Here is a 26192-nt window from a genome sequence, read left to right as displayed (position 1 = left end):
CAATCCAAATCTAAAATCATACTCCTATATTGAAGAAATCAATAGTCTACAGTAATTTACTAAAAAATTCTGAACAGATCCAGAATTGCACTGGACAGGAGAGGATCTAGTTCCACCTCCTATTCACTTTTTTTTAAAAAACAATCCAACACGCTTTCCCTCCCTATATACTCTACTACGCATTGTTTTTATAGGAGTATATATATAGTACTACGTATAATATAAATCCTTAAATTGATTATTGTGTCATAAAGGCAGTAGTGAAGATTGATTGGATCCGAGGAGAGAGAAACACACAGCAAGAGAGAGAGAGAGAGAGAGAGAGAGAGAGGAGGAGCCAATCCAGTAAAAAAGCAAAGCGAGGGAGCACAAGCAGAAGAGAGAGAAAGGTGGAGCCAATCCAGTACCATCATTGATCAGTCCTAGTACTAGTATCCTCTATCTCACTTCACAATTACCTCAAACTGTAGTCTAAACCTAGGTTTCCAACTTCAATCCCCCCTTTACATTTCCAGACCTACATAATAAGAACAGTGTCTATGCATGTGTGTTGTGTATGTATCACCGGTTTGCCCGAATCCGTGCTTTTGTATGAAGTATTACTCTTTGTTCCAGCTCTAACTAGGATTTTACTCGTGACCTGAACGTGAAATTCGCTTTTGGGGATCTGGGTTTTCTAGGGTTTCTGCTCAAAGTAAGTTTTTGGTGCTGGTTAAGCTCGAACTTGGGGTTTTTTTTTTCCTTCTGCTTTTGCTTCTAAGTCTGGTTCGGCTGAGCTGAGATCTGTTGAGTTCCGGATTCTTTTCTCCTTCTGTGTTTCTCTATTTTGAGCTAGACAGATTTGGCAACTGGGGGTGTGGTATGAACTGGTTAACTGGGTGGAAGGTTTGATTTTTTTTGCAGTTTTTTGATTGGTGTATTTGGGGTTGGGTTTGAGAAGATCAAGTGCGGATGAGGCTGAAGTCAATTGTGTTTGTTAGTGGAACTGGGTTCGGTTGAAGTGATCAGAGGGGGGTATTCTTGGTGGTTTTTTCCTAGACATTGAAGGTTGTAGGGGGGGTACTGGGTTAGCACTTGGGAGTACATTCAGATTTGGAGGGGGTTTTTGTGGGGGGGGGGAAAAAGTGAAGGTTGTAATATGGTGTTTTTGGGTGGGAAGGAAGTGCAAGAATCCATTTTTCAGTCCCTTGAATTGTTGTGGTAAGAGCGTTTGGGGCTCCAAATTTTTGGGGTTGTAATAAGCCGTTCTTGAATCTCCAGAAATGAGGCTCTCTTCTGTTGGTTTCTCACAGCAGTCGCCTGAAGGTATGAGTTGTGTATTTCTTTGTATATTCCCGTTGGTTCTTTTAATCAACTTTAAAAGTTTGTTTATCCCCTTCCCCTATTTCTGGGTATGAACTTCTATCAAGGTTTAGTTTAGCTGCAAAACATTATCATATTAGCTTCTGGGGCTACTCTGATTTTTAGGCAACACTTTGTCTATTATTCAGGGATCTTAATTGCCATTTAATTCGAATCCCTTTCCTTGGTTTTCGTCTTTTTTGTGTTCTTGCATTTTCGTAAGGTCTTTTTTGGGGGTAAGTAAATTAGTAATGGTGTCCCTAATTCCTTTCTGTAATAGTGCAGTAGTAATTTTCTTGGCTTCATTAAAGCTGGGTAACCAAAATTAGGGACAATTCATTTATTGTCCTGATATGGTATATCTGCATATTTATTGTCCCATTTTCCCCCCGGTAAAAATTGTGTTATCCTTCTTGAAAATTTACATCGCTTTGGAACTTAATCTGCAGGGGAGAAGAGATGTCTGAATTCTGAACTTTGGCACGCGTGTGCGGGTCCTCTTGTTTCCCTTCCTGTCATTGGGAGCCGCGTGGTTTATTTCCCTCAGGGTCACAGTGAGCAGGTCAGTCTACCTAGCTTGGGAATAGCCTGTATATTGGACTTAGATTTTGATGTCAAATCTCATATCAGCCGTTCTGTTTACTCTTGATTGACCGGCTTGGGACATTTGTTGTAATTTTTTGCTGGGTTTCACAACCTTGCTTTGTGTTCGTGTATGTTTGTCTTTTATAAGGATTCCTTTCTCTATCTGTTTAGAATGCAATCTCCGAACATAGGCTAAGAAATATTGCTGTGATATTCGATTTACCTCAAACCATATGAAGAGCCCGCCTCCTGAGTATTAAGCTTTAGTTGTTGGGTGACTTCATATATGTGTATGTGCATGTTCATTTATGGCACATGTAGTATATGTATTTTGGGTTGCGGTTAAATGCATATTTAGGCAGTTCAAGTCACAAGCCCTCTCCGAGAACTATTTCTAACCCATATTTGCGTTACTTTTGTTACAATATTTTGATATAATGAACTTTTATAACATGTCCAAATACTTCTTTGCAGTTTAAACTGTTGCCTTTTATGTCAAGCGGATTCATTGTGGTATTACTTAAACTGAATCAGTTTAAACTGTTGCCTATATAGGTTGCTGCATCGACCCACAAGGAAGTGGATGCCCATATACCTAACTACCCGAGCTTACCTCCTCAACTTATCTGCCAGCTTCACAATGTGACAATGCATGTAAGGAGATAGTTACGGTGTATGGTTCTTTCAATTTTTACTTTCTGATATGTACTAAATTAAAAATTGTGAACAACAGGCAGATGTGGAGACAGATGAGGTCTATGCTCAGATGACATTGCAGCCACTGAGCCAGGTATGGTAGTCTGCCAAATTTAGGTTTTTTCCTATTCTTATGATCTACTTCAACTTTTTTGTTTGCTTCTATTTATTTCTTCTGATTTTTACACCTTTTTGTAGCAAGAGCAAAAGGATGCCTCCTTCCTTCCAGCAGATTTAGGTGCCCCCAACAAGCAGCCAACAAATTATTTCTGCAAAACATTGACAGCCAGTGACACTAGTACTCATGGAGGATTTTCAGTTCCTCGCCGTGCTGCTGAAAAAGTGTTCCCTCCATTGGTAAAATCATTTTGGCTGCTATGAATTTGACTGGGCAGTTCTGGGATATGCCTTCATATGCGTACTGTGTCTTTCTAATGACATACTTAAAATCACAGGACTTCTCTCAGCAGCCTCCAGCTCAAGAGTTAATAGCAAGGGATCTGCATGATAATGAGTGGAAATTTAGACATATATTCCGCGGTGAGTTCTACTTCACAGATCCGAATTGGTTTTGCATCCGTGATCATTTTGTCATATTTTGGGTTGAAAAGTGTGTTTCTGTTTGTGGAGGATGAGGCTAAAAATCGAATTTTGACTTTGGGCTTTATGCATAAGGAAACTATCATGTCCGATTTTGAAAGAGGGAGATCCTAGAGGATGCTATGCGGAATTTTCTTTTGCTAGGTTCATGGTTATAAAACCTACGTTCTTATGATTATGAGTTTCATTCGAATAAACTCATTTTGGAGCCTGCTAAAATTTTAAACTATTCGTTCTTTCACGTATTATTATCCCCTTCCTGAAAAATGAAAAATGAAAAATAATTTATTAAAAACTTGAAAAATGATTCTTCGTACTTATGGGTTCCCTTATTACTGCAGGCCAGCCAAAGAGGCATCTTCTTACTACTGGGTGGAGTGTGTTTGTCAGTGCAAAAAGACTTGTTGCTGGTGATTCAGTCCTTTTCATATGGTAGGCAGTTGTCAGTTATTCTGTATATCTTCCCTGAGTTCCCTCTAATTTCTTCCTCGTGCTTTTGGAATGTATTTGTAACATGTTTCTTCCTTTTGTGTTTTGTTGCTGAGCATTTCCTCCAAACAATATAGTTAAATGCTACGTATCACGGACACGGGATTTCTTAAAAAATGGGGACACAGACACGGCAGGGGACACGACAAAATTAATTGAATAAATAAATAATACATATTTTATACAAGTGGAAACATAGTTTGATGAATAATCATGAAGCTTCAATATATATGAATAAGCATCATATATACATCATTTTCCACTTTCAACCCACAATATTTGAAGTAATACACATTTACCCCCCAAATTTTAAAAAAAAATGCATATTTAACCCCCTGCTGTGTCCCCGCCGTGCCCCCCTAAAATCATGAATTAAATATATTGGAAACGCCACGTGGCGTGTCCAGGGCCGGCCCAAGGTATTTGGGTGCCCAAGGCGTGTTTTAAGAATGATGTCCTAAACGCTTGACAATTTTTACGGAAAAATAAATATTCACAATACAAGAAAGCCAAAACTATAATATTAAATCCCCTTGACTAATACATGTATATATATTTCAAAATTTGAAATTTCCCTTCAAAACAATTTTAATTTTAATTTTAATTCCGATTTTTGCTGAATGTTGCTTTCATGTGCAACCACTCTGTGAGCAAGTGGAACAGGTAGAGTAGAGGGCTTTATAGGTGAGTACTTTGCCAATTGAGCCTTTGCTCTGGCGATATGTGGGACAAACAAGTTGCAAAACAAAGCCTCCCACCTATAGCTGAAGGAAACAATGAAGGCAAAGAATCTTGTATAAGTAGAAAGTCCTACTGCCTCAGTACCAATGCTCTAGAGATTGGCCCTTGCTTCTGAAACTTGGATTGGGCCTTTCCTAAAAAGAGTCCTACCCAACCCAGATACTAAAAAAAACTGGGGTGCGCCAAATATTAGGCATTTTGGGGATGCCCAATGCCTGGGCCTTGTGCCGGGGCTGGCACTGGGCATGTCCCATACGTATTTTGCCGCTGTGCCCTCGTGTGCTGGCCTTGAGGAGTGTCGGTGCTTCATAGGTTAAATGATTGTAACCATTTGTGCGGGTAAAATTATGGCTTGGACAATGATCGATTGGAATTGAGATAGAGGGTTTTTTACGAGACTTCAAAAATACATCATTTTTGTCTTGTTGTTTTCTCTTATCCTGGATTTGACGTATTGCAATAATATATTCATCTGCAAACCTTATGTTTTTTGGCAGCATGTTAACTGAATTGTGATTTATGCATCAGGAATGAGAAGAACCAATTGTTTCTTGGTATACGGCGTGCTAATCGTCCCCAAACTGTGATGCCTTCTTCAGTTTTATCAAGTGACAGCATGCACTTGGGGCTTCTTGCTGCGGCAGCTCATGCTGCTGCAACTAATAGCCGTTTCACCATATTTTATAATCCAAGGTATGTTTCTTTGCTTGGGTCGACATAAATTTTCTTTTGTCAAAGTTTATTTTTTATAATTCACAAATCAAACACATTAAATGCAGGGCGAGCCCAACAGAGTTTGTCATACCTCTTGCCAAATATTTTAAAGCAGTTTATCACACTCGAGTTTCTGTTGGCATGCGCTTCCGAATGCTGTTTGAAACTGAAGAATCGAGTGTCCGTCGGTAGGCTTTGCGTCTATTGTTATTGCCATCATTGTTGTTGACATGTTTACTGCTTTTTTGATTTTATATGTTGTTTGGGTTTTGATTGGAAAGTACTTATATAGAGTTTATATGGACCTCTAGTGGGGCAAATATTCACTTAGTTATGCAGTTTTAGCCAGCTACCATCTCTTTGGCTTAGAAATTTTGTAAGTTAATGGGACAGATCTTTGCTGTTTACTTTGCGTCTAAAGTTGCAAATAAAGTACTTGATACAACAGGTTCACATAGAGTTCATTTGGAATGTGATTGGTTTTTGGTTATGTGTTTTTGTGTTGAGTGATGGAAATTTGGACTAGATCTCTATCTCAATAACCTATAGACCATGTATTTGCCATTTAACTCAATAGATTTGCATGGTAGAATTGTAGTAATACGTAGTCGGCATAAATACTTTTGAATGTTCTGTAATGAGTCTCACAAAATGTGTTTTCTTTGGTTCTTCTGTTATCGTGTCTAATTCTTTCTTATGAATTTAAAACATTGTAGATGTTCTAAATCTAGCATTAATATTTCTTTTATGTTCAGCTACATGGGCACCATCACTGGCATTAGTGACATGGATCCTACTCGGTGGCCAAACTCGCATTGGCGCTCAGTGAAGGTTTGTTCAATACCTTCTAATTCTCATAAAAAATCCTTTGTGATGGTTTCAATAAAATTCCTAACATGTTTGGCAAACGACTGCTCTGGTACGTTTTTGTAATGAATGAGACCTAATGTTACGGACTTTAACTTTGTTGAATGCAGGTTGGTTGGGATGAGTCTACTGCTGGGGAAAGGCAGCCTAGAGTCTCTCTATGGGAAATTGAACCTTTGACAACATTCCCCATGTATCCATCCCCATTCCCCATCAGGCTCAAGCGACCATGGCCTCCTGGATTACCTTCTTTTAACGGTATACTTGTCTACTAAATTGCAAATCGTTTATTAGTTTGAAATGCAGTACACCTGAACCTTCTAACCTCAACACTACCGAATAGGGTTTTTCTTTAGTGACGTAGCATGTAATTGTAATAAGAATCAAAATTGCAGATTATCCTTTATTTAAATTAATATTCTTGCGTATAAATTAGGAGTGTTGGTAAAAAGGAAACCTCTCAAAAAGTGAGAATTTTTTAATTGGGAAAATTAGATAAATAAACCAAATTTCATCTTCCCTTCTCATGTGTGTACGTATAATTAATCCAAATCAGTTCAAAACATAAATAGTGTAGATATAGAATTTTAAATCTTTCTATTCTCCTGAGTATCTAATTTTGATTAAGACGCCTTTATTGCATTTAGGCCTCAAGATAACTTTTCATTGTCATTCTATTTTTTTAAAATCCATATCTCGTTTTTACACCTAGGGATGAAGGAGGATGAACTGGGAATGAATTCGCCACTCATGTGGCTCCAGGGTGATAACGGAGATCGCAGTCTCCAGTCTCTCAACTTTCAAGGCATAGGGGTCGCGCCTTGGATGCAACCAAGGATTGATGCCTCCATGCTTGGTATGCAGAATCACATGTACCAAGCTATGGCCGCTGCTGCTCTTCAGGAGATGAGGGCTTCCGATCCTTCCAAACAGACACTTCCATCCGTTCTTCAATTCCAAAATACCCCTGGCATGCCTCCTGGTCTAGTTCAGCCCCAGATGTTGCAGCAATCTCAGCCCCAATCCCAATCTCATCTTCTTCAGCAACAATTGCAGCACCAGAACGCTTTCAATAATCAAAATCAACAACAGCCACCATTGTCACAACAACAGCAACAGCAGCAAGTTTCAAATGCTGTTTCTGCCCTTTCTCAGTTTGCTTCAAACTCTCAAGCCCATTCACCATCATTGCAAGCTATCTCTTCCATGTGCCAACAACAGAGCTTTTCTGACTCTAATGGGAACCCTGTCACCAATGGGATTGTTTCTCCTCTCCACAGCCTTATGGGTTCATTTACCCAAGAAGAAGCATCCCACCTGCTAAACTTACCAAGAAATAGTGATGCATTGTTATCTTCTTCTGGGTGGCCACCAAAGCGAATTGCTGTTGATCATCTTCTATCCTCTGCAGCATCGCAATGTATTCTTCCTCAGGTGGAGCAGTTGGGACCGCATCGTACAAACACTTCTCGAAATGCTATCTCCTTGCCACCATTTCCTGGTAGAGAGTGCTCCATTGATCAAGAAGGAAGCAACGATCATCAGAACCATCTTTTGTTTGGGGTTAACATAGATTCCTCGTCTCTTCTTATGCACAATGGGATGTCAGGCATTAGGGGAGTTGGTAGTGATGGTGATTCGGCTAATGTGCACTTTGCCTCTTCCAATAATTATTTGAGTAATTCAGGGACTACAGGCACAGATTTTTCAACTAATCCAGTATTGACACCTTCCAGTTGCATTGACGAATCTGGTTTCCTACAGTCTCCTGAAAATCTGGGTCAAGAAAACCAACCAACTGGAACCTTCGTTAAGGTTACTTCACTTACTTGCCTTTCTTTGTTTTCTTACGTTTTCCAAATCTTTTCAACCCTGTTTCTGATATACAGTCTTCCATTTAGTCTCTCCTTTCCCCGGTTCCCCCACCCCAGAACAGAGAAACAAAACAAAAGGAACTTATAACGTACACATAAGAACAATCCTTGTTAAGTTAGTTTTCCTTTCCTTAGTTTCGTAGTCATGTTTTTTATCAATTTCTATTACCCAAATATCCTTGTCTTCAAGTATTAATGTGGCAGTTGTCAATGACAGGTTTACAAGGCAGGGTCCTTCGGCAGATCACTTGACATCTCCAATTTCAGCAGCTACCATGAGTTGCGGAGTGAGCTTGCTCGCATGTTTGGCCTTGAAGGCCAGTTGGAGGACCCACTGAGATCAGGCTGGCAGCTTGTATTTGTTGACCGGGAGAATGACGTTCTTCTCCTTGGCGATGACCCCTGGCAGTGAGTTTGACATCCTTCACTCTTTTTTTTTTGACATCCTTCACTATTTCCAAGTTTATAAGCTCTTTGGAGAGTCTGGAATAGTCTTTTAGGCGAATGACTCTGGCCCAACTTTCAAATGGTCTTCCAAGCGTGAGCACCCGTTACTTAGAATGTTCATTGCCAGAATTTGTATGATTAGATGGTTTTCATTATCCAGTACTTTTAGGATCTTTGGAGAGTCTGGCAGTTTATCAATTAAAAGCAACCATCTTAAAGACTTGCAGAAACAGGGAAATGAGAAGGTCCAAATTCATTCAACCGCCGAGGATCAATTTTTTTCCCTTAGTTGTTTCTGTTAGCTAGGAATTCAAAAACATTTTGGCGACGTTTCCGTACCATTTTGAAAATGAGCTGGAAGTATAATTGAAATGCCTGAAGGATGAAATTGTGATTCTTGGATATTTCTATTCGGTGTAGAACAACTCCATGTTTCAGTACTGTAAAGGGGGAAATCCGCTTAGTGTTGGAATACGCTCTTTGAGATCACACCGCATGTGCACATTGCCAGAACTCTAGCACATGCAAAACAAGGCACAATGAGCGCACCTCTGCCTATCGTCGGCAAAGGCCTTCCAATGCCTAAGTAAGACCACGCACTAACAGAGAAACCCTAAATCACGTATGTAAAGACGATACCCAAAGACTGTTTACCTTTCTCCTTAGGCTTTACCTGTTATTTATAGGTTTTGCTTGACTTGCTCTCCGAGCACCCTTTCTCGTTAGGAAACCCTACCCCGTTAGGAATCCTCCTATATGTGGAATTCGTTCCATATAGCAACTCAACCTCTGATTGGTTCCTATCACGTAGGATGCCCCTTCTAGAATACTCCACAATAACCTAACCGCCCTAATTCATAGGTCGGTTATACTACGGTTAACACTGTGAGAACCCACTTTGGTGGGAGAGTCCCACATCGCCCAGTAATGGGAAAATGATGTGGTATATAATTACTGGGAAAATGATGTGGTATATAATGAAACGCATCGAGCTACTGTATAACTTGTATAACTTAAGGTTAACGTTTTGAGCTACGTGGTTAGGTTAAGAGTTAAGCAGGTTAGCTAGCGCGGGTCGTTACAGGTGGTATTAGAGCTTGCACCAACTGGAAGTGTGAAGCGGATCCCACGAGGAGACATGCTTGGGTAGGCCCGATAGGTGGAGAGCCTGCGGTGTTTGTCGTGCTTGGGCGGGTCCCACATGAGATGAGCCCGAGGTGCTTGCCATGCTTAAGTGGGTATAGAGACATCGCTTGGTGAGTTGTGATGGACCTTGGGGTGCAACGGGGACGTTGCAGCTAAGGTGGGGAGATTGTGAGAGAACCCACTTTGGTGGGAGAGTCCCACATCGCCCGGTAATGGGAAAATGATATGGTATATAATGAAACGCGTCGAGCTATTGTATAATTTGAGGTTAACCTTTTGAGCCACGTGGTTAGGCTAGAAGTTAAGCAGGTTAGCTAGCACGGGTGGTTACAAACACCCTTGTGGTTGTACCATTTGCTTGGCTATCATGCTGAGCAACATTACCTGTTATCGCCGATCTAGTATCCTGTTCGGCCTTATGCACCCTCACGTAGTGCAACCGACCTGGCCACGTGTCTCGTGCGTGGTCGGGGTTATCCTCTACAACGTACCCTCACGTGGTATCAACTATACTCCCACGTGGTCAGGCGTAGGTCCCCTAGATCGGGAAAACCCCTCTACAACCCTCTACAAGTATGTTAAATTTCTATTATTTTGGTGCTTTTCAGCATGTGTCGTGGGAACATTAGAATTTCGGGACTCCACAATTTTTATTTGGGTCTTTTAGTAAACAAAAAACATTTTGGCCGTTTTGATGGAAACAAAACGAATTTGTTCCTTTATAAATGTTCTTATATTGTGGGATATGGGCTTCGACTGTTCATTACTCATGTTTCCTTTTTTTTTTTGTGGGTTCACATGCATCTTGTCTTCTTGTGTATTTTACGCTTTACGTTACTTGCCAGGGAGTTCGTGAGCAGTGTATGGTGCATCAAGATTCTCTCTCCTCAAGAAGTGCAAGAAATGGGCAAACAGGGTCTAGAGCTTCTGAACTCAGTCCCAATACAGAAGCTCTCTAATAGCAATTGTGATGACTATGGGAGCAGACAGGGCTCGAGAAATTTGAGGAATGGGATCGCCTCTCTGGGGTCTCTTGATTACTGAAAGTCTGAAACCATTAACTAGTGGTTAAGACACAGCTCCCGTCTCCTGTAAGGTTAGCGATTCTTCCTATCCGATATAATCATGTGGAAGGATTGCCTAATTCTTAGCTTAACGGTTATTTATTAGCTACATTGTAAGTATGATACAAAATCTTGGTTCGTTACTATGCTCAAGGAATCCACCGGTACCTATTTTAGTAGGAAACTGATATTCTTAGAGACAACTGCTGCTGTTTTATTCTGTTATATATGTCAAGACTGAACTGAAGTTTTCAGGATTATTTAGCGTATCACTGGCTTGAGTGGATGCCTAATCTTTTCAGTATGGATTTGAAGGTTTTTTTTGAAAGGTTCTAGTATCCATGTGATGTGTTTTTTTCCCCTTGTAGCAAGATGTAACAAGCCATTCTCTGAATTCTTCTTCTTCTCTCTCTCTCTCTCTCTCTCTCTCTCTCTCTCTTACTTGATGATGTTTGCACAGTTTTGAACTTGATAAAACATAAATAAGAGCAAATGCAGAGAGTTCTTAACGCACTGCCTGTTTCCACACCACTCCTTTTCTGGGCATTGGGTTGCTATGTGAAAAGTAAGAATCTAAGCATGATATACACAGGCGGCTTCGGTGGATTTGTTTTGAAGAGTACAACAATAAAAGAAGGCTGGTGATAATTGCAAAATTGTTTTTGTTAATGTCAAAATTCTACTGCATAAAAGGCTTGTATCATGTGCAAGGTACAAGACTCTTATGCACTTATTTTTGGCATTAACGAAAAAACAGTCCATATTTTAGGGGTTTTCCATGCGTAGATTAACAGTAGGTTCCTTGCTTTATTGGTGTTTTGACATGTTATTCACATTCATCCCCTTTCTCTGCCTAAAACTTTTGGGCCACCCCTACAATGTGTGCACATTTTCATTGGTTTGTTGATGGATTCCATCTATGGTACACAATTTTTGTGTGTATATGATACCTAAAAAGTCACTTTAGTGGTGAATATTTTTTATTGAGTAGTAAGTAGTATTTCATAAGAAATGGCAAGTATCCCACATTGAGTGGTAAGTGTAGAATTCTTACCACTCAATGTGGGATACTTACCATTCCATTTGAAATACCACTCAGTGAAGAAATATTTCATATGAAGTGAGTATTCCACATTGAGTGATAAGTATTATACATTTGAAATACTTACCAATCAATGTGGAATACTTACGACTAAAGTGATTTTTTAGGTACCATACACAAAAAAGTGTTTTGTGTACCATAGAAAAATTGTTGTTAATGATAATATACATCCAGTATAGGAAGTCATGGTGTGGTTCTTTTGTTTGTTTGTTGGGGGGAGGGGGCCTCAAAATGTACAAAGGTAGAATTGATGATGTGTTGGTTGTGTTTTGGATGTGTGCTCACATGTGGGGCTGTGGGAATAGATGGGGCTTTTTGGAACTGAGGGATGGAATGCTGACAAGAAAGGCACCAATCAGCACCAAAGATTACCAATTTAGGGGTACAAATGGGTGTGGTTTTTATCTTTCAGCAATCTCCTGTTTTCATATGGATTATTAACAAGGGTTTTTTTTCGAGGAACAGGCAAGAGCAGTTATATGAAAATTAGAAAAGCGATTATACGGTCCAAAAGTGACCTTACAGAAATACAACAAATAACAGAAAAACACAAAAAACCAACAAAAAAAAACACAATTAAATTATCAAAAATTAACCAAAAAGCTGCAAAACTAGCAACAATAGTGAAAAACCAACATAATCCACTCAGGACCGGGTTTTGGATTGTACAAGTTCCGTCACCATCACTAATGTTGCTGCCGAGAACCTACAATGATTGTATGTATAGTCTCATGAAGTTTAAATTAAATTACGATTACGGAGTACAGGAATAAGTAACACATGTCATGTCTTTCAACGGGTGGAACTTAATTCAATTAATAATTGACTGATGAGAAGAAAGAGCAACAATGGGATTTAGTGTCTCTTTCCAAGTAGATCAGCAACACTTGTTGCCTTCCGCATGACAAGCTCAACCGGTGGCTCGCCCAGCTGATATAGGATGGACCTGCAAGTGAGTATCAAAGTGTAAAGATATAGTGATTGCTCTCCACTGAGTTAAGAAGGCTAATAACGTTTCAAAAATGCTACAGGGACCGATTGTGGGGGGACCGAATTCGGACCGACGGCCGCCGGCGGGCCGTCTCCGGCCACCGGACGGCCGATCCGAGCCGTCCAAAAATTTAAAAAAAAAAAACCGAGGGGCCCTACGCGGGAATCAACGTCATCCGAGGTGTGTAGGGTGCTTGATCGGAGCACCCCTTTTCGTGTGTATATGTATAATATATACATATACACACGAAAAGGGGTGCTCCGATCAAGCACCCTACACACCTCGGATGACGTTGATTCCCGCGTAGGGCCCCTCGGTTTTTTTTTTTTAAATTTTTGGACGGCTCGGATCGGCCGTCCGGTGGCCGGAGACGGCCCGCCGGCGGCCGTCGGTCCGAATTCGGTCCCCCCAATCGGTCCCTGTAGCAACACTCGAATATATTATGGAAATGTGAGCCGAAACCCGTGTTTCACGCGATGTCTTTAAAACAGATTCAACCACCTATTGGAGGGTGTTGATGTTAATCGGCGTCTGTCTCATAGGATTGATTCGGCTCGGACCACTACCCACAGAACACCACTGTGAGCAGCCTTGGCGAACTGAACTTGCGTCTGCCTCTCTCTCTCATACAAAGAAGGAAACTCGGAACTTTGATGTATGGAATACGAAAATTGGTGTGTTGAGTCTGAAAAATGACCGCCCATTTTACAGCCTCGAGAAAACCTTTGAGCTGTTCCATAGGCTTGAATACGAGCCATGAATTGGCCAATGAATAAGGGAAAACTCCTGCCATCACTATGCTTGAAGGAGCTAGGGAAGGCCATAGGGCTTAGGAAGGCCAAACGTCTCCTATTTCATTCACAAATTTCCAACATCTACTTCAACCGAAGATGTGCCTTTGGAGTTCCAGAAGTTCGAGACCATGGTACACCACCCAGACTTCCGCTGTGATGCCAGAAATGCCTCCTAGTTAGCAGGAGAAGCCCACTATCCATTTTCGATTCCAAATTTCCAATCCATATGGTCAGACCTCCTGCACAAGCTTCCGAACCTTGGGTACTACCACTACCATCGGTGTTAAGTTCGTTGTGGCCAACGGGTGGAGGGGTCCAAGCAATAAATGCACAGTTGGGCTGGGCTCGGGTGGTTGGGATGGAAGGCTGGAGAATAAACTCCCATTCAAAGGCTTTGGAGAGGATGGTGGAGATTGTTTTCATGTTTTGTGAACTGGGGGTGGTTGGGTTTCACGTTGGATGATGGAGTTCCGATTAAGCCAAATCTGTCAAATGGTAAGGAGGAAAACAAAGTTCCAACGTGCCCCTGAACTGTGAAGAGGACAGATCCGAAATTGGTTTTGAGCCAAACAACTAGTATGTTAGGGTCAGAAAAGTTGGACACGGGATGAGGGATATGGATGAGCATCCGAATGTTTTTTGCTTCGATACAATTGCAGAGGGAACGGAGGGCAGAGTCCTCTCGAGTGTCACAACAAGGATAGTTAGTGCACTGGATGATGTTACGGCGAGCCAGATTATCGAAAGTATTGATCATGCTCACTTGCGTGGACTGTGTGTTTCCTTGGCTGCTTTTATGTAGCAATCAGTCTCTCTATTTACGGCATCAGTAAATAGACAATATTGACATTGAGTGATGTACCCAACCAAAACAAAAAAAGCTCCATGAATGTGTAACATGTAATTGCATTGTCAGTGATTGTTTATGCACAGAGGTGCAAACCAATTTCAAACACAAATAAAAGAAATAGACAATAACATGACGGATTAACGTGGAAACTCAAACGAATGAATTCTAGGTACAAAACTCACTATTCCAAAGTCCCCCAAACAATTTTCATTGTGAAATCGAGAAGTACATGATTGCAAACCTTGCGTTTGTTTTGGAGAAAGCAAAATAAGTGTCCCCCCCCCCCCCCCAAGATCATGCCATCCAGTCATGTCAAGATCTTGCATCCGTCCATGTCTGGCATGCCTGATGTATATATAAAAAATAAATGGACGCAAAAGTGCATGAATTTCTACGCAAAATCACACCAAATTATATAGGGATTGAATACAAATTCTTCATGGCACGATTGCTAAAGAGCTGATTCAGAACCAACCCAACAGAACATCATGGTTGCAGCTTTGACTTTCTAGTGTACTGCGATTGCTGCAACTGGCCAAGTTCAACGGAACAAATAAAAACCGTTTTGAAAGTTGATCATAGACTAGACCTCAACTTGTTTGTGAAAGTCGACCCATCACCATGTGGGTTAGCTTTCATGTAGTGGTTTGAATCTTGATCCCAACTGGTAAATGAATTTGTGGAAGGATGTGAATCGAAGAAAATTCGTTTGGATCACTGAGTTGTGGAGGGGAGAGACCACCACCTAAAATGAATTATTTCCTTTCGGTTTTGTATGGCTACAGTAGTACAATCGGACAAATGGAAAGATGGTGAAAATTGTTTAAGTTTTCAATTTTCTTGAATTTGTTAACCAAAAAGTGCAGTATGAGCAAGTAATTTGGTTTCCTTTCTCTTGGCAAATTCAAGAATTTCGAACATAGCGGAAGTAGCTTAAAGAAATACAGATAAAGAGTGGAGAAACTGCTTTAACATAAAGAAAATAGATTGTATTTGGAGAGGAGGAATGTTACAGACCCAAAGAGACAAATCCGGTTACTTATGCACATGACGTTCACATAATTCATGTGGGACTCGCACGCATTGAACGGCTGTATCCAGATCTGCGTTACTCCATCTCTGTCCGGTGCCTTTTTGTTTGGAAGAAGTATTATTATCTGCATAGCTACTTGAGTAAGGAGATTTTAGGGTCTTCCGAAGATCCTTCTAGCTAAATATCGACTTACTTATCAATACGTGACATTTATGCTCCAAAATGATCTTGTTTCAATATTTTCACAATCAGGGGTTGCAGATACATCTCATGTACAATCAGATCTTTCTACTGTCGAACTGGTAATGACAAAATATGAGAAGCAGAAACAGAAACTCGCAACCGTAAAAGGGGCGCCTCATCCACCATGTAAATACAAGGATGGTTAACTGAAATGACAACATTCCTTTTGCAAGGAAATCCATAGCAGAGTACAGAAGAGGGCTAAGGCAGCCAAGAAACTGTATGGAGATGCAATTTCATATCTGCAATAGCTTTATTTTTTTCTGATTTTATAACAACCAACCGCAACAGATGAAGGGGGCTGATGGGATGCGACCGGTTTGGCGGATGTATTCTGCCTGAGCAGCAGTTTTCCTGGCACTTTGATCTCTTTTTGCTTCAGCTGCAGCCCGTTTTTCTTCTGATATTTGCCGTGCCATTGCAATCTTCTTCACCATCTTTGCTTGAGCATTTGCTCTCATCTGTTCAACTTGGGCCTGGAAAGGGTTATAGTCGATTTCTGTCAGAAGTTATAAATCGCTCATGTGATAGTCCAAGCTAACATAAGCTGATACATAAGTGACTGCCAACTTCTAAAATGAAATCACCCAACTTAAGAAATTGTTTCACAGAGAAGGTAAACCTTCAATTAAGCAAGTACTGCCAGATTCTAGGTAAACCTTCAATTAAGCAAGTACACTGTTTTGATCACAAGTAATCCATGCAGGTCATTACTTCTTGCTGTTGTTTTCACATCTTCCAAAACGCAAAAGTTGAGACGTGTAAAAAATATGCCTGAAAAATGTCACCGAAAAAGGCTCTCTGTCTTCCAGAAAATGAAATAGAATCACACAATCACAAGTGTACCAACCAATACCTTTGCTTTAATCTTAGATCCTTCAAGCCACCAGATTTTAAAAAAGGCTCATATTGAATCCAACTCATTTTGATTGTGAAAAGAAAAAACTAGTATTCCTAAAACCGGAATAAGTACTGATGATGTCCCAATAACAATAAAACTCTAAACTCTCAAATACCTCTATTCTCCTCATCTCCGCCTCTAGTTTGGCTTTCTGCCGACTCTCCCATGCTTGGATCTTGATTTCCTCACGCTTATATCTGCAAATCATTTTCACATCCCAATATCAAAACTGCCAATTGCAAAAGCATGAAACACCAACATAAAAAATAAATAAAAACCTAACCTAAAGGACTTTTTCCATCATCAGAACATTTGTTCAAATATCACCATACCATCTGTCATAAAAAGAAGGGGAAAAAAAAACCTTGCAGTGTGTTTAGATTTCTCAGCTTCCTCCCACGCAGCTGCACGTTTTTCGATTTCAATCTGTTCTCTCATTGCCACGTCCATTTCATCCCCATGGGCATTCTTTTCCTTCTCGTCTTTACTTGCCCAAGCAGCGATATTCATTTTACCTAGTTGGACACCTAGGGCTACTATCTCCCTCCTTGTCTTGAGCTTTAGTTCTTCTTCTGACAATCCTCTTTTGCTTTTCTTTGTTGGGTCTTGACACTCATCGTCGGTGGTTTGCCCGGTAGGGGTGGAGGCCGGTGCTCCTCTACGAGGAGTGGATGGGATCGAAGAAGTTGGGCTGCGGAATGGCGTTGTGGACCCAACGGGGGTGGCGGTCCTTGAAGGCTCTTGACTTGGAATAGGGGTCATCTCTGTTCCCATGTCTCTCATGCAGACTGATCTTATGGCAGGAACACCTGTATGATAAGTTGTGAATGGTTTTATGACGTTATATGTACTTCAAATATTTAGACAACCTAAATGGTAAGAACAAAAATAGCTGAAGAGGAAAGGACATCAACTGATGTTTCTATCAGATGAACTAAGAATTTGTGCAATAACCAACAAAGCCAACAAAAAACCACCAGATGCTTCATTAGCATTTCCCATAGCAGCTTTTATGACAAACTTTTCTAGAGTCAGTTCTCTCAATCAACGGATTTGCGGCTTGGAAGGAACATAGATTGTAAAAAATCCTCTGATGCATTGCTCCTAATAGGGGCAATTGACTTGCACTTTAGTATGAAGAAAAAATAAAATGCAACCATCAACAAACTTGCACCATAATCAATTTGTAATTATATGCCACAAATAAATCCCTCCTACTTGCATATATCTTACAAGGGAGAGTCATTAAAGAAAGAAGCAAAAGATTTTGTACCATAGTAGCCAAAATGAAAAGCAACCATCAATGAAACACATGTTGATACAAGAACTCTTTTTAAGTACGAACCTAAGTATTCAATTTCCCATAGTCAAAAGGAAATCAAATGGATAAATATCTATTCATCGATACGATCACCTTGCTGAACTAATAAGTTGATAGGGATGGTAGGAAAAATGAGATGATTCACCTGTGGCATCTTCAGTTGAAGTACTCTTAGTACAAGATGAATCCTCATTGTCCACTTCCTTCAAATCCTTGCTTTCGGGACAGAGATCAACCCCCACATTTGCCCCACTGGCTTGACCGTGAATAGGGTGACTGGCAGAGGGTACAAAAGAGAACTTCTCCATGCCAAATTGAGATGTCGGTTGACAGAAATCAACCCTCTTAACCGCCAACTTCTGATCATAACCCCCAGACTCCGGTGCAACCCTAACCGTATTTGTCACCGGTAACTTGTTCACTTGGCTTTGCATATGTGATTTCTTGGAATAACTGTTTTGCACATTTTGCTTGTTCATAATCCATTTCTCCGCGTCATTCCACTTGGATGGCATATTTCGTGACAGTGATCTGGTCAAGGGATTTTGCAGTGTCCTTTCTCCTTTGTGAAACTCGAAGCTAGATGAACTGGCATTGCTATCGTAATCAAGATTTTCCTCGTCTAGTGACCTCACAGGATGAACTGAACTTGAATTACCGTTGTCGCTCTTTGAAAATTGCTGCAGTTTAGTATTTTCTTTTGGCTGGAAAGTACTCAGATCAGCTTGTCCAGCTTCTGGCATCGCATTGCTTGATAATTTGACTGATGAAACTTCTGAACTGGAAACTGGAATAGAATTGATGAGAAAAATCAAAACAGAAGTATGTAAACTGTATTCCCTCCACCCACTCCCTAAGGATATTCGAAGAAAAAAATGAAACGGAGAGTGTCAGATAACTTGATACATGAGGTTTTGGGAATTTGGTTTCTAGCAGATTCTGTGGCAAGTCTTTGCAATCTGTGCATTTTCATGGTCATTTTGCTTCTCTCCATGTAGGAAGGTTTGCATTTCAATGAGCAAGACAGGACTGCACTTAAGCATTGAAAGAAGGTTCTTGGTTGACAGGTTTCAAAATTTTATACGGAATTTTATCAAAGACAAATCCACTTTTAAGTAAACACCAAATAGATGCTTCCAATGTGGAAACTTTATATCCATTTCGTTTTTCAAAAAAAAAAAAAATTCCATTTCAGAACCAATTGGCAATGAGTGGAGAGGTCACTCATGTTATTAAGTGATCACCCATTCCACACCCAAGCAATGTGGAACTCTATTTCCTTAACATCCAAATACTTGAAAACCACTTTTGGTAAAAAACAAATACAGATGTAAACAATGAGAGTGCTTGCCTTTTAAAAGACAGTTTCAAGATAACGAAGAACTAATTCTGAAACAAGAAGTGAACAACTGAGGTTATGTGAAAATTGGGGATGATCTAACTGAAACAACCAAACTAAGCCGCGCAATCGGCGGCCATATCCATCGACTCAGTTCCCAAATATGCATAGCAGTTTCTCTTGGAGACAAAACCATCTCGAAATGATTTTTTCACTTCACTATTTTATAAATGCACTCCAATTATATGTTTTCTACTGTGAATTGGAAATTACGTTGTGTGTAGTAACTTAAGCACTAAAAAGACAAATTGTGAAGTGCACTAAAAGACAAATCGCGAACAGATTGTGTTGTGGGGCCCACCACGGATCCCACACAAACAATTCGAGCTGTTCATTAAAACATTTTTTCAAGGGTCTCAGCAAAAAAATCAGCTCAATCCGATACCTATAGGTGCTCAATCCAATCACCTAACTTTTCATTCAGATTTTCGGATAATGAAAAGTTAGATGGCTGGACCAAGTACTTATAGTTATCGAATTAAGCTGATTTTTTAAAGAGAACCCTTGAAAAGATGCTTTACATTTATCGAACGGCTCAAATTGTTTGTGTGGGGCTAGTAGTAGGCCCCACAACAGAATCTGTGCATAATTTGTGTGGACCGACTTATTGGTTCAAAAATTATGTCCCAACCAAATATTTGTTGGAATAAATACATATGCAGTAAAAAGAAAACCAGTTTCAGTTCATTTATTGCCACTTAACTATTGGAAACAGTAGTTAGCATATGGATGGGTTGTCAAAATCTAGTTAGAACACAGTTCCTTACCTTCCTCATCAAAGTCTCCACTCTTGGTGGCCAACAAACTGTTCTTGGCAAACTCAGAATCCTCAAGCTTGGAAGGCGATGTTCTTGAAGAGTTCGATCCCTCTTTCTTTTTCTGACTTTGATGCCCCATTAGCTTCATCCTCAATTTACTTGGAGAAATAATACCAGTCTACATTGGAACAAGCAAGAGCAAGAAAATCAAAAACTTAGAGCTTATTGACAACATTTGCTAGCACAAAAACCACAGGGGAAAATGGTGAAGAGTTTTCAACTTTGTTATTTACTCGTTTGACCGGTACAAAGACCCACCAATCTATGAATCCCCAATTTGAAAGACTTTCATCAAAAACCACTAATGAGTTTTCTTAACTTAATTGAAACAATTAGAGCTAATTGAACAATTGAAGGCCAACCCAAGTGGAAAAATGCGTAAAAGTTCTCAACTTTGTTACAGAACAAAAACCACTAATCCTTTCAAGCCCCCATTTCAGAAAATCAAAAAACAGAAAACACTGGAAACTCAGATCAAGCTGTGTGAAAACTCTCAAGATTTTCACTCACTTCAATCTTTCTTCACAAACCCATTTCAGAAAACAACAGAAATGCTACAATGTTCACAGACAAACAAATGATTAGAATGAAACCACTCAGATCAACAGAGCTCCAATTGGCTTCAATTTATCTACCAGAAGTAGGAGATTGGTCAACAGTCAATGTTCATTACCTGAACTTTGTGAATCCGTTCGTACTCCATTAGATCCTCTCTCTCTCTCTCTCTCTCTCTCTAGTTGTGTGTGCAGGACAGTCAGGCAGAAGGTGTTCAGGATTCAGGCCACCGAAGAGTAGATGTGGGAAACCAGAGTGTGCCCAGTGGGCTTTATAACTAGATCCTAGTTCGCCGATCTTTTACCGATCTTTTGACCATTCCTTGGCGACTTTTTGGAGTACATGAATCTAAGTGAGTACTATTCTATGTGGTCAATCTCATAAACCTTGCCATGAGCTCGGCTGCCCAATGATCCATCTAACTGCTTGGTTGAGTTTTCTTTACTACTTTACTCTAATTTTTACTTTATCTAAGGCTTTTGTTTCCATATTGTCTAAACAGATTAAATGGTTTAAAGCTCAAAAATACAAATTTCGAGACATATCATTCTCCATTAATAAAAGTTCAAATAGCGAGAATAATAACTTATCTAAAGACCATAAACTACATACGGGTTTTTTTTATGGGAAACTCACTCTAAGTCCTTAAACAATCATGTTTTGACTAAGGGATTGTTTGATGATCCAAATGAGGAATGTTAAGTACAAAGAAAACTTATCCCGAAAATACCCAAAAAAAACAATCTGTGGTTGAAAATCACTTTGATGATTGGGTCATACACATCAAAGTGAATCTTAACCACGAGTTGCTCTTTTTGGGGTACTTTCGGGATAAATTTTCTTTGTCCTTAGCATTTTCAGCATTTAATTTTGCATAAGTTAAGTAACAAGTGATTAAGTAGGTTTGATAATTACATTTAATAATTAATACTAATACTAATACTTAAAAGATTAAGTGTCTGTTAAAATATAGGCTAAAAAGTTGATAAAAATTAAGTAGCTTTGAATTAATGAAAACTTGCATTCAACCTTTTCTTCCTTCACTACTGCCCTCCACACCGTTGCCACTATTATTGTCGTTACCACCACCACCATCGCTGCCGCCACTCAGCCACTACCACAATCACTACTCCACCATTGCCACCATAATCGATCACCACCGCCACGCCACCACCACCATAATCACCACACCACAACTGCCACCACCAAGCCACCGACACCACAATCACTATTCCACCACTGCCACCACAATCACCACCACCACACTACCATCACGACCACTCCACCGCCACCACAAATCACCACCGCCATCACTCCACCAATGGCCCTACAATCACCTCCACCACCGCCACCACAATCACCACTCCACCACTCCACCACCACCATGCCACCACTCCAACATTTATCAAACAGTTTTTCACCTTAAAAAATTCAATATTTAGCTTTTAGGATTTAAAATTTTCAATTTTTAGTTTTATCAAACAACACCTAATTCATTAGAGTAAGTTCTTTAATGGTAAGCATTTCATGACACTAATCAATGAGAAAATGCAGTACATCCGCCAAAAAAAAAGGAAAAAACATTTTAAATGTTTAAGGGGTGGAGGTCAAATGGAAAAACCTTCACTGTCGTTGAATAGTTTTTGTTAGAGAATTTTGAAGATTATTGCACACTTTACTAGATTGACAAAATAGAGTGTAAGGACCATGTCAATATACTGGAGTATAATCATGTACTAGCCCCAAGGATTAGTCTGATTAATTTCTAGATTTGCTTCTAATATAATTGATTAGAGTTTAATTCTTACAGTCAAGCTACAAGAGAGCAATCCCTCGTACTAAATTTTTTAGTCCCAGAGTGGATGGCTAGCCTACGAAGTATGATCGGATAGAGAAAATAATTAGTTAAGATGCGAATAAGCTAGTTCAGATATTCCTACTGTTGAACCTAAAAAATACTAAAGCGTATGGACCAAATGATACTCCTAATTAACTGTTACTTTAGACATGCGCAAAGTTATTTTATTGTTCTTTTTCTTTGGAGATTGATTTTATTTTAACCCTCCCTTTTTTTTTACAAATGCATTTTTCTTCTTTTTGTTTTTTTTTTCTACTGTTAATTTACAATTTTGTTCTTCCATTGTGGAAGAGGATATAAATAAAAGGACAATTTTGAAAAATAACCCATAAAATGACAAAGAAGAAGAAGAAGAAGTGGTTACTTTTTTGGTCCTTGTCATAATAAGGAGTGCGAAAATTAACTACTCTTTGTTGTGAATTATTGTGGATGATTAACTAGTTAGACAAAGGCTACTATTTCATCTAACCTATTTATTAGGTTGTTCCTTACTTTGGCTATAAATTGATAGTTTTGTAAGGCCATGCAGATGAGATCGTGTAAGTCAGAAAGGAAAGACAGAAAGCAAAAGAGAAAACACTGATATAATATAATAGGTCCTGAAGACCTACTTTGTTCTCGATAGTTCATGGAGAAACTATCCTTTCTATATATTTGTGTCCAGTGCTTAATTTAGTTTCTGCAATCTTATTTATTATGCTGGTTTTATAACACGTTATCAGCACGAATCTCTAGCCTACTGAGAAAGGTACATGATTTACACTTTTTGTAACTCATTTGCTCTGCTTCTTATATATTCTTTTCTTTTGCATAATATATACAAGCAGTATATGTTAAAAAAGAAGAAGCAGCTACCTGAAGTACTTACCAATTATGAATCTTGAAGTATTCTAATAAAAATAATAAAAGAAAAGGAATACCTGAAGTATTCTACTAGTAAATACTTATATATATATATATATATATATATAAAATGAGAATACTCGAAGTATTTTTTGCAACAAAGTGGGTGGGTCTTCAATATTGAATCCACCACACCGCTTCGAACTCGTGACCTCTTTAAGAGAAACCAAGTTTGGCCACTGAGCTAACCCCTGTGATTGAGAAAATATTCACATAATTTTATATTTATTATATCTTCTCTAAAATTTTATAAATACAAATAAGAATAAAATCATTTATTAGCATTAATTTCATGTTCAGAACTTCCTGTTGTATTCAAATTGTTTATACTCCATCACTGATTGACTTGAAAAAATAAAGGGATAACATTAAGTTGCCATGTCATGAACAATAAATAATATAATACATTTATTTGATAGTTGGACTTGAAAGTCTCCTAATAACTGATCGCATCCGTACGTAAATTACTGTTTGTTCTTTCTGATATGACTGCGTCAGTAAGTTTTCTTTTGGTTTACTGCTACTCTGTTTTTTTCTAGAGTATAAAAAAAAAATTACTTTTTACTTCACATGTTTCCATTTTATTTACATTCTAACCTTGCAGGTTTAAGTAAACATCGTTTGATTCACATATTTGTGATTATTACATAATGTTTCCTTAGATTTATTATTACAGTTCATTAAATATGAGTCGCTCATTCAACTATCCCTTATTTAAATGTTTATCTAAATTGAAATCTCTTATTTGTATAGATAATGTCGAACTAGACAAAATTGGAATTTGCAGCACTCGATATTTCAGGAAGAAATTATTTATCATGGATTCTTGACATTGAAATTCACCTCGATGCCATGGAAATAGGAGAAACGATTAAAACTGGTAATGACGCGTCCTTGAAAGATCGCGCCAAAGCAATGATATTTATTCGCCACCACCTCCACGAAGACTTGAAGTCCGAATACCTTACGGTTAAGGACCCATTAACCTCATGGAATAATCTGAAGGAAAGGTACGGGCACTAAAAAGCAGTGATACTGCCAAGAGCTCGTTATCACTGGTTAAATTTAAGGGTGCAAGATTATAAATCTGTTAGCGAGTATAACTCCGCTCTATTCAAGATAGTTTCGATCTTGAAATTATGTGGTGAAACTATCATTGAAAAAGATATGTTGGAAAAAACTTTTACCACTTTTCATGCAAACAATTTGCTCCTGTAGCAGCAATATAGAGAGCGTGGGTTTGAGAAATACTCAGATTTAATTTCCTATCTCCTGGTTGCTGAACAGAATAACAAGTTGTTAATGAGGAATCACGAGTCTCATCCAGCTGGCTCTATACCATTCCTAGAAGCGAATAGAGTCTCCTTTCCCAATCAAGGACGAGGTCGTGGCCGTGGTCGTGGGCATGGGCGTGGTAGCCATAACCATCAAGTCCATGGAGGATATGTTCATAAATCAGGTAAGAAACCAGATATTCCCCTGGAGTGGAATAAGTGGACTAGACCAGAAGTGTCTGCAAGAAAAGGGAAGAATTTAGAAAATAAGCCTCCCAGGAATTCTGAGGACTCCTGCTACAGATGTGGAGCGAAAGGACATTGGTCGCGTACCTGTCGTACGCCGAGGCATTTGGCAAACCTTTACCAGGCATCTATCAAAGGAAAGGAAAAGGAAATTGAAACAAACTTCATTGATCAAATGCATAATAATCAACCTGACCTTTTTGAACCTTTTGATATCTCGTCTTTTGATATCTCTGAGTATATCGGTGAACCAAGTGGAACGAAAAATGATCTCTATGATGAAAACGACTACCCCGAATGGTCCCAGCAGTTAGACTAAATTATTATTTCCTACTTATATTGCATGTAATAAACTTGAATGTGTGTTTATGTTTTTAATCATGTTGTAAGAAATATGTCATGTTGTATTTGTCTTTGTATTAAAATGTTAAGGTGTGTTTTAGTTATCTATTTATGAAATCTTTAAACTTATATCTTGCTTATAATAGGGACATGGATACTAACAATGCGCTGTAAAAAACAAAGATAACTGATGAAGATATTTGTTTGGTAGACAGTGGTACAACACATACCATTCTTCGGGATAACAAATATTTTAAACAATTGACAAAGATACAAGCAAATGTTAATACAATATCAGGTTCCGCAAACCTAATTGAAGGCTCTGGAAGAGCAAATATTGTGTTAACAAATGGGACAAATTTAAGTATTGACAATGCTTTGTATTTTACCAGATCCAGAAGAAATCTGCTAAGTTTCAAAGATATACGTCGTAATGGTTACCATATTGAAACCATTAGCCAAGGCAAAGAAGAGTATTTATATATCACTTCTAATGTATCTGGCCAGAAGCTAGTGTTAGAAAAACTTTCTGCATTCTCTGGCTATGTTATACAACGATTAGAACAATTGAATCATATGCGGTTATGCACCAGAAGTGTTCTAATCCAAAACTTTTCATGCTATGGCATGATCGCCTTAGGCATCCAAGTTCAATAATGATGCGTCGTATTGTCGAAAATTCACATGGACATCCGTTAAAGAACCAGAAGATTCTTTTTCCCAGCAATTACCCCTGTAATGCTTGTTCACAAGGGAAACTGATAACTAGACCATTTCTCTCTAAAGTCATTATTGAGTCTCCATCATTTTTACAAAGAGTTCAAGGGGATATTTGTGGTCCAATACACCCATCTTGTGGACCATTTCGCTATTTCATGATTTTAGTTGATGCCTCAACCAGATGGTCACATACTTGTTTATTATCTACACGAAATGTTGCATTTGCTAGATTTCTTGCCCAAATAATCAGATTACGAGCACAATTTCTAGATCACCCA

At 39.1% G+C, this 26192-nt stretch overlaps 3 protein-coding genes across 4 annotated transcripts; 2 read left to right on the top strand and 1 right to left on the bottom strand.

Moving 5' to 3' along the window:
* Positions 1–242: 242 nt before the first annotated feature.
* LOC131313248 (auxin response factor 6) lies at positions 243–10824 on the top strand. Its single transcript, XM_058341458.1, has 14 exons — positions 243–1305; positions 1791–1903; positions 2482–2580; positions 2660–2716; positions 2821–2979; positions 3078–3162; positions 3564–3654; positions 4981–5145; positions 5232–5354; positions 5922–5997; positions 6144–6291; positions 6746–7848; positions 8125–8315; positions 10346–10824. The coding sequence occupies exons 1-14, from the start codon at positions 1263–1265 to the stop codon at positions 10542–10544; spliced, it is 2652 nt and encodes an 883-aa protein (XP_058197441.1). The 5' UTR covers positions 243–1262; the 3' UTR covers positions 10545–10824.
* A 4719-nt stretch (positions 10825–15543) lies between these two features.
* On the bottom strand, positions 15544–21060 carry LOC131313247 (uncharacterized). Of its 2 annotated transcripts, none has more exons than XM_058341456.1 (6): positions 20690–21060; positions 19966–20134; positions 17945–18586; positions 16843–17287; positions 16594–16675; positions 15544–16053 (listed from the first exon to the last, which is right to left on the bottom strand). In XM_058341456.1, the coding sequence occupies exons 1-6, from the start codon at positions 20717–20719 to the stop codon at positions 15847–15849; spliced, it is 1575 nt and encodes a 524-aa protein (XP_058197439.1). In that variant the 5' UTR covers positions 20720–21060; the 3' UTR covers positions 15544–15846. The 2 variants fall into 2 exon arrangements, with proteins under 2 accessions (XP_058197439.1, XP_058197440.1); XM_058341457.1 differs by having other exon boundaries at positions 17945–18562; positions 20690–20846.
* Positions 21061–22982: 1922 nt separating this feature from the next.
* LOC131313246 (uncharacterized) lies at positions 22983–25256 on the top strand. The gene is made up of 2 exons (XM_058341455.1): positions 22983–23177; positions 24086–25256. The coding sequence occupies exon 2, from the start codon at positions 24635–24637 to the stop codon at positions 25169–25171; it is 537 nt and encodes a 178-aa protein (XP_058197438.1). The 5' UTR covers positions 22983–23177; positions 24086–24634; the 3' UTR covers positions 25172–25256.
* The last annotated feature ends 936 nt before the right edge of the window (positions 25257–26192 follow it).

Source organism: Rhododendron vialii, chromosome 13a, assembly GCF_030253575.1.
Source record: "Rhododendron vialii isolate Sample 1 chromosome 13a, ASM3025357v1".
Taxonomy (NCBI): Eukaryota; Viridiplantae; Streptophyta; class Magnoliopsida; order Ericales; family Ericaceae; genus Rhododendron; species Rhododendron vialii.
This window is presented reverse-complemented; position numbering and strand designations above follow the sequence as displayed.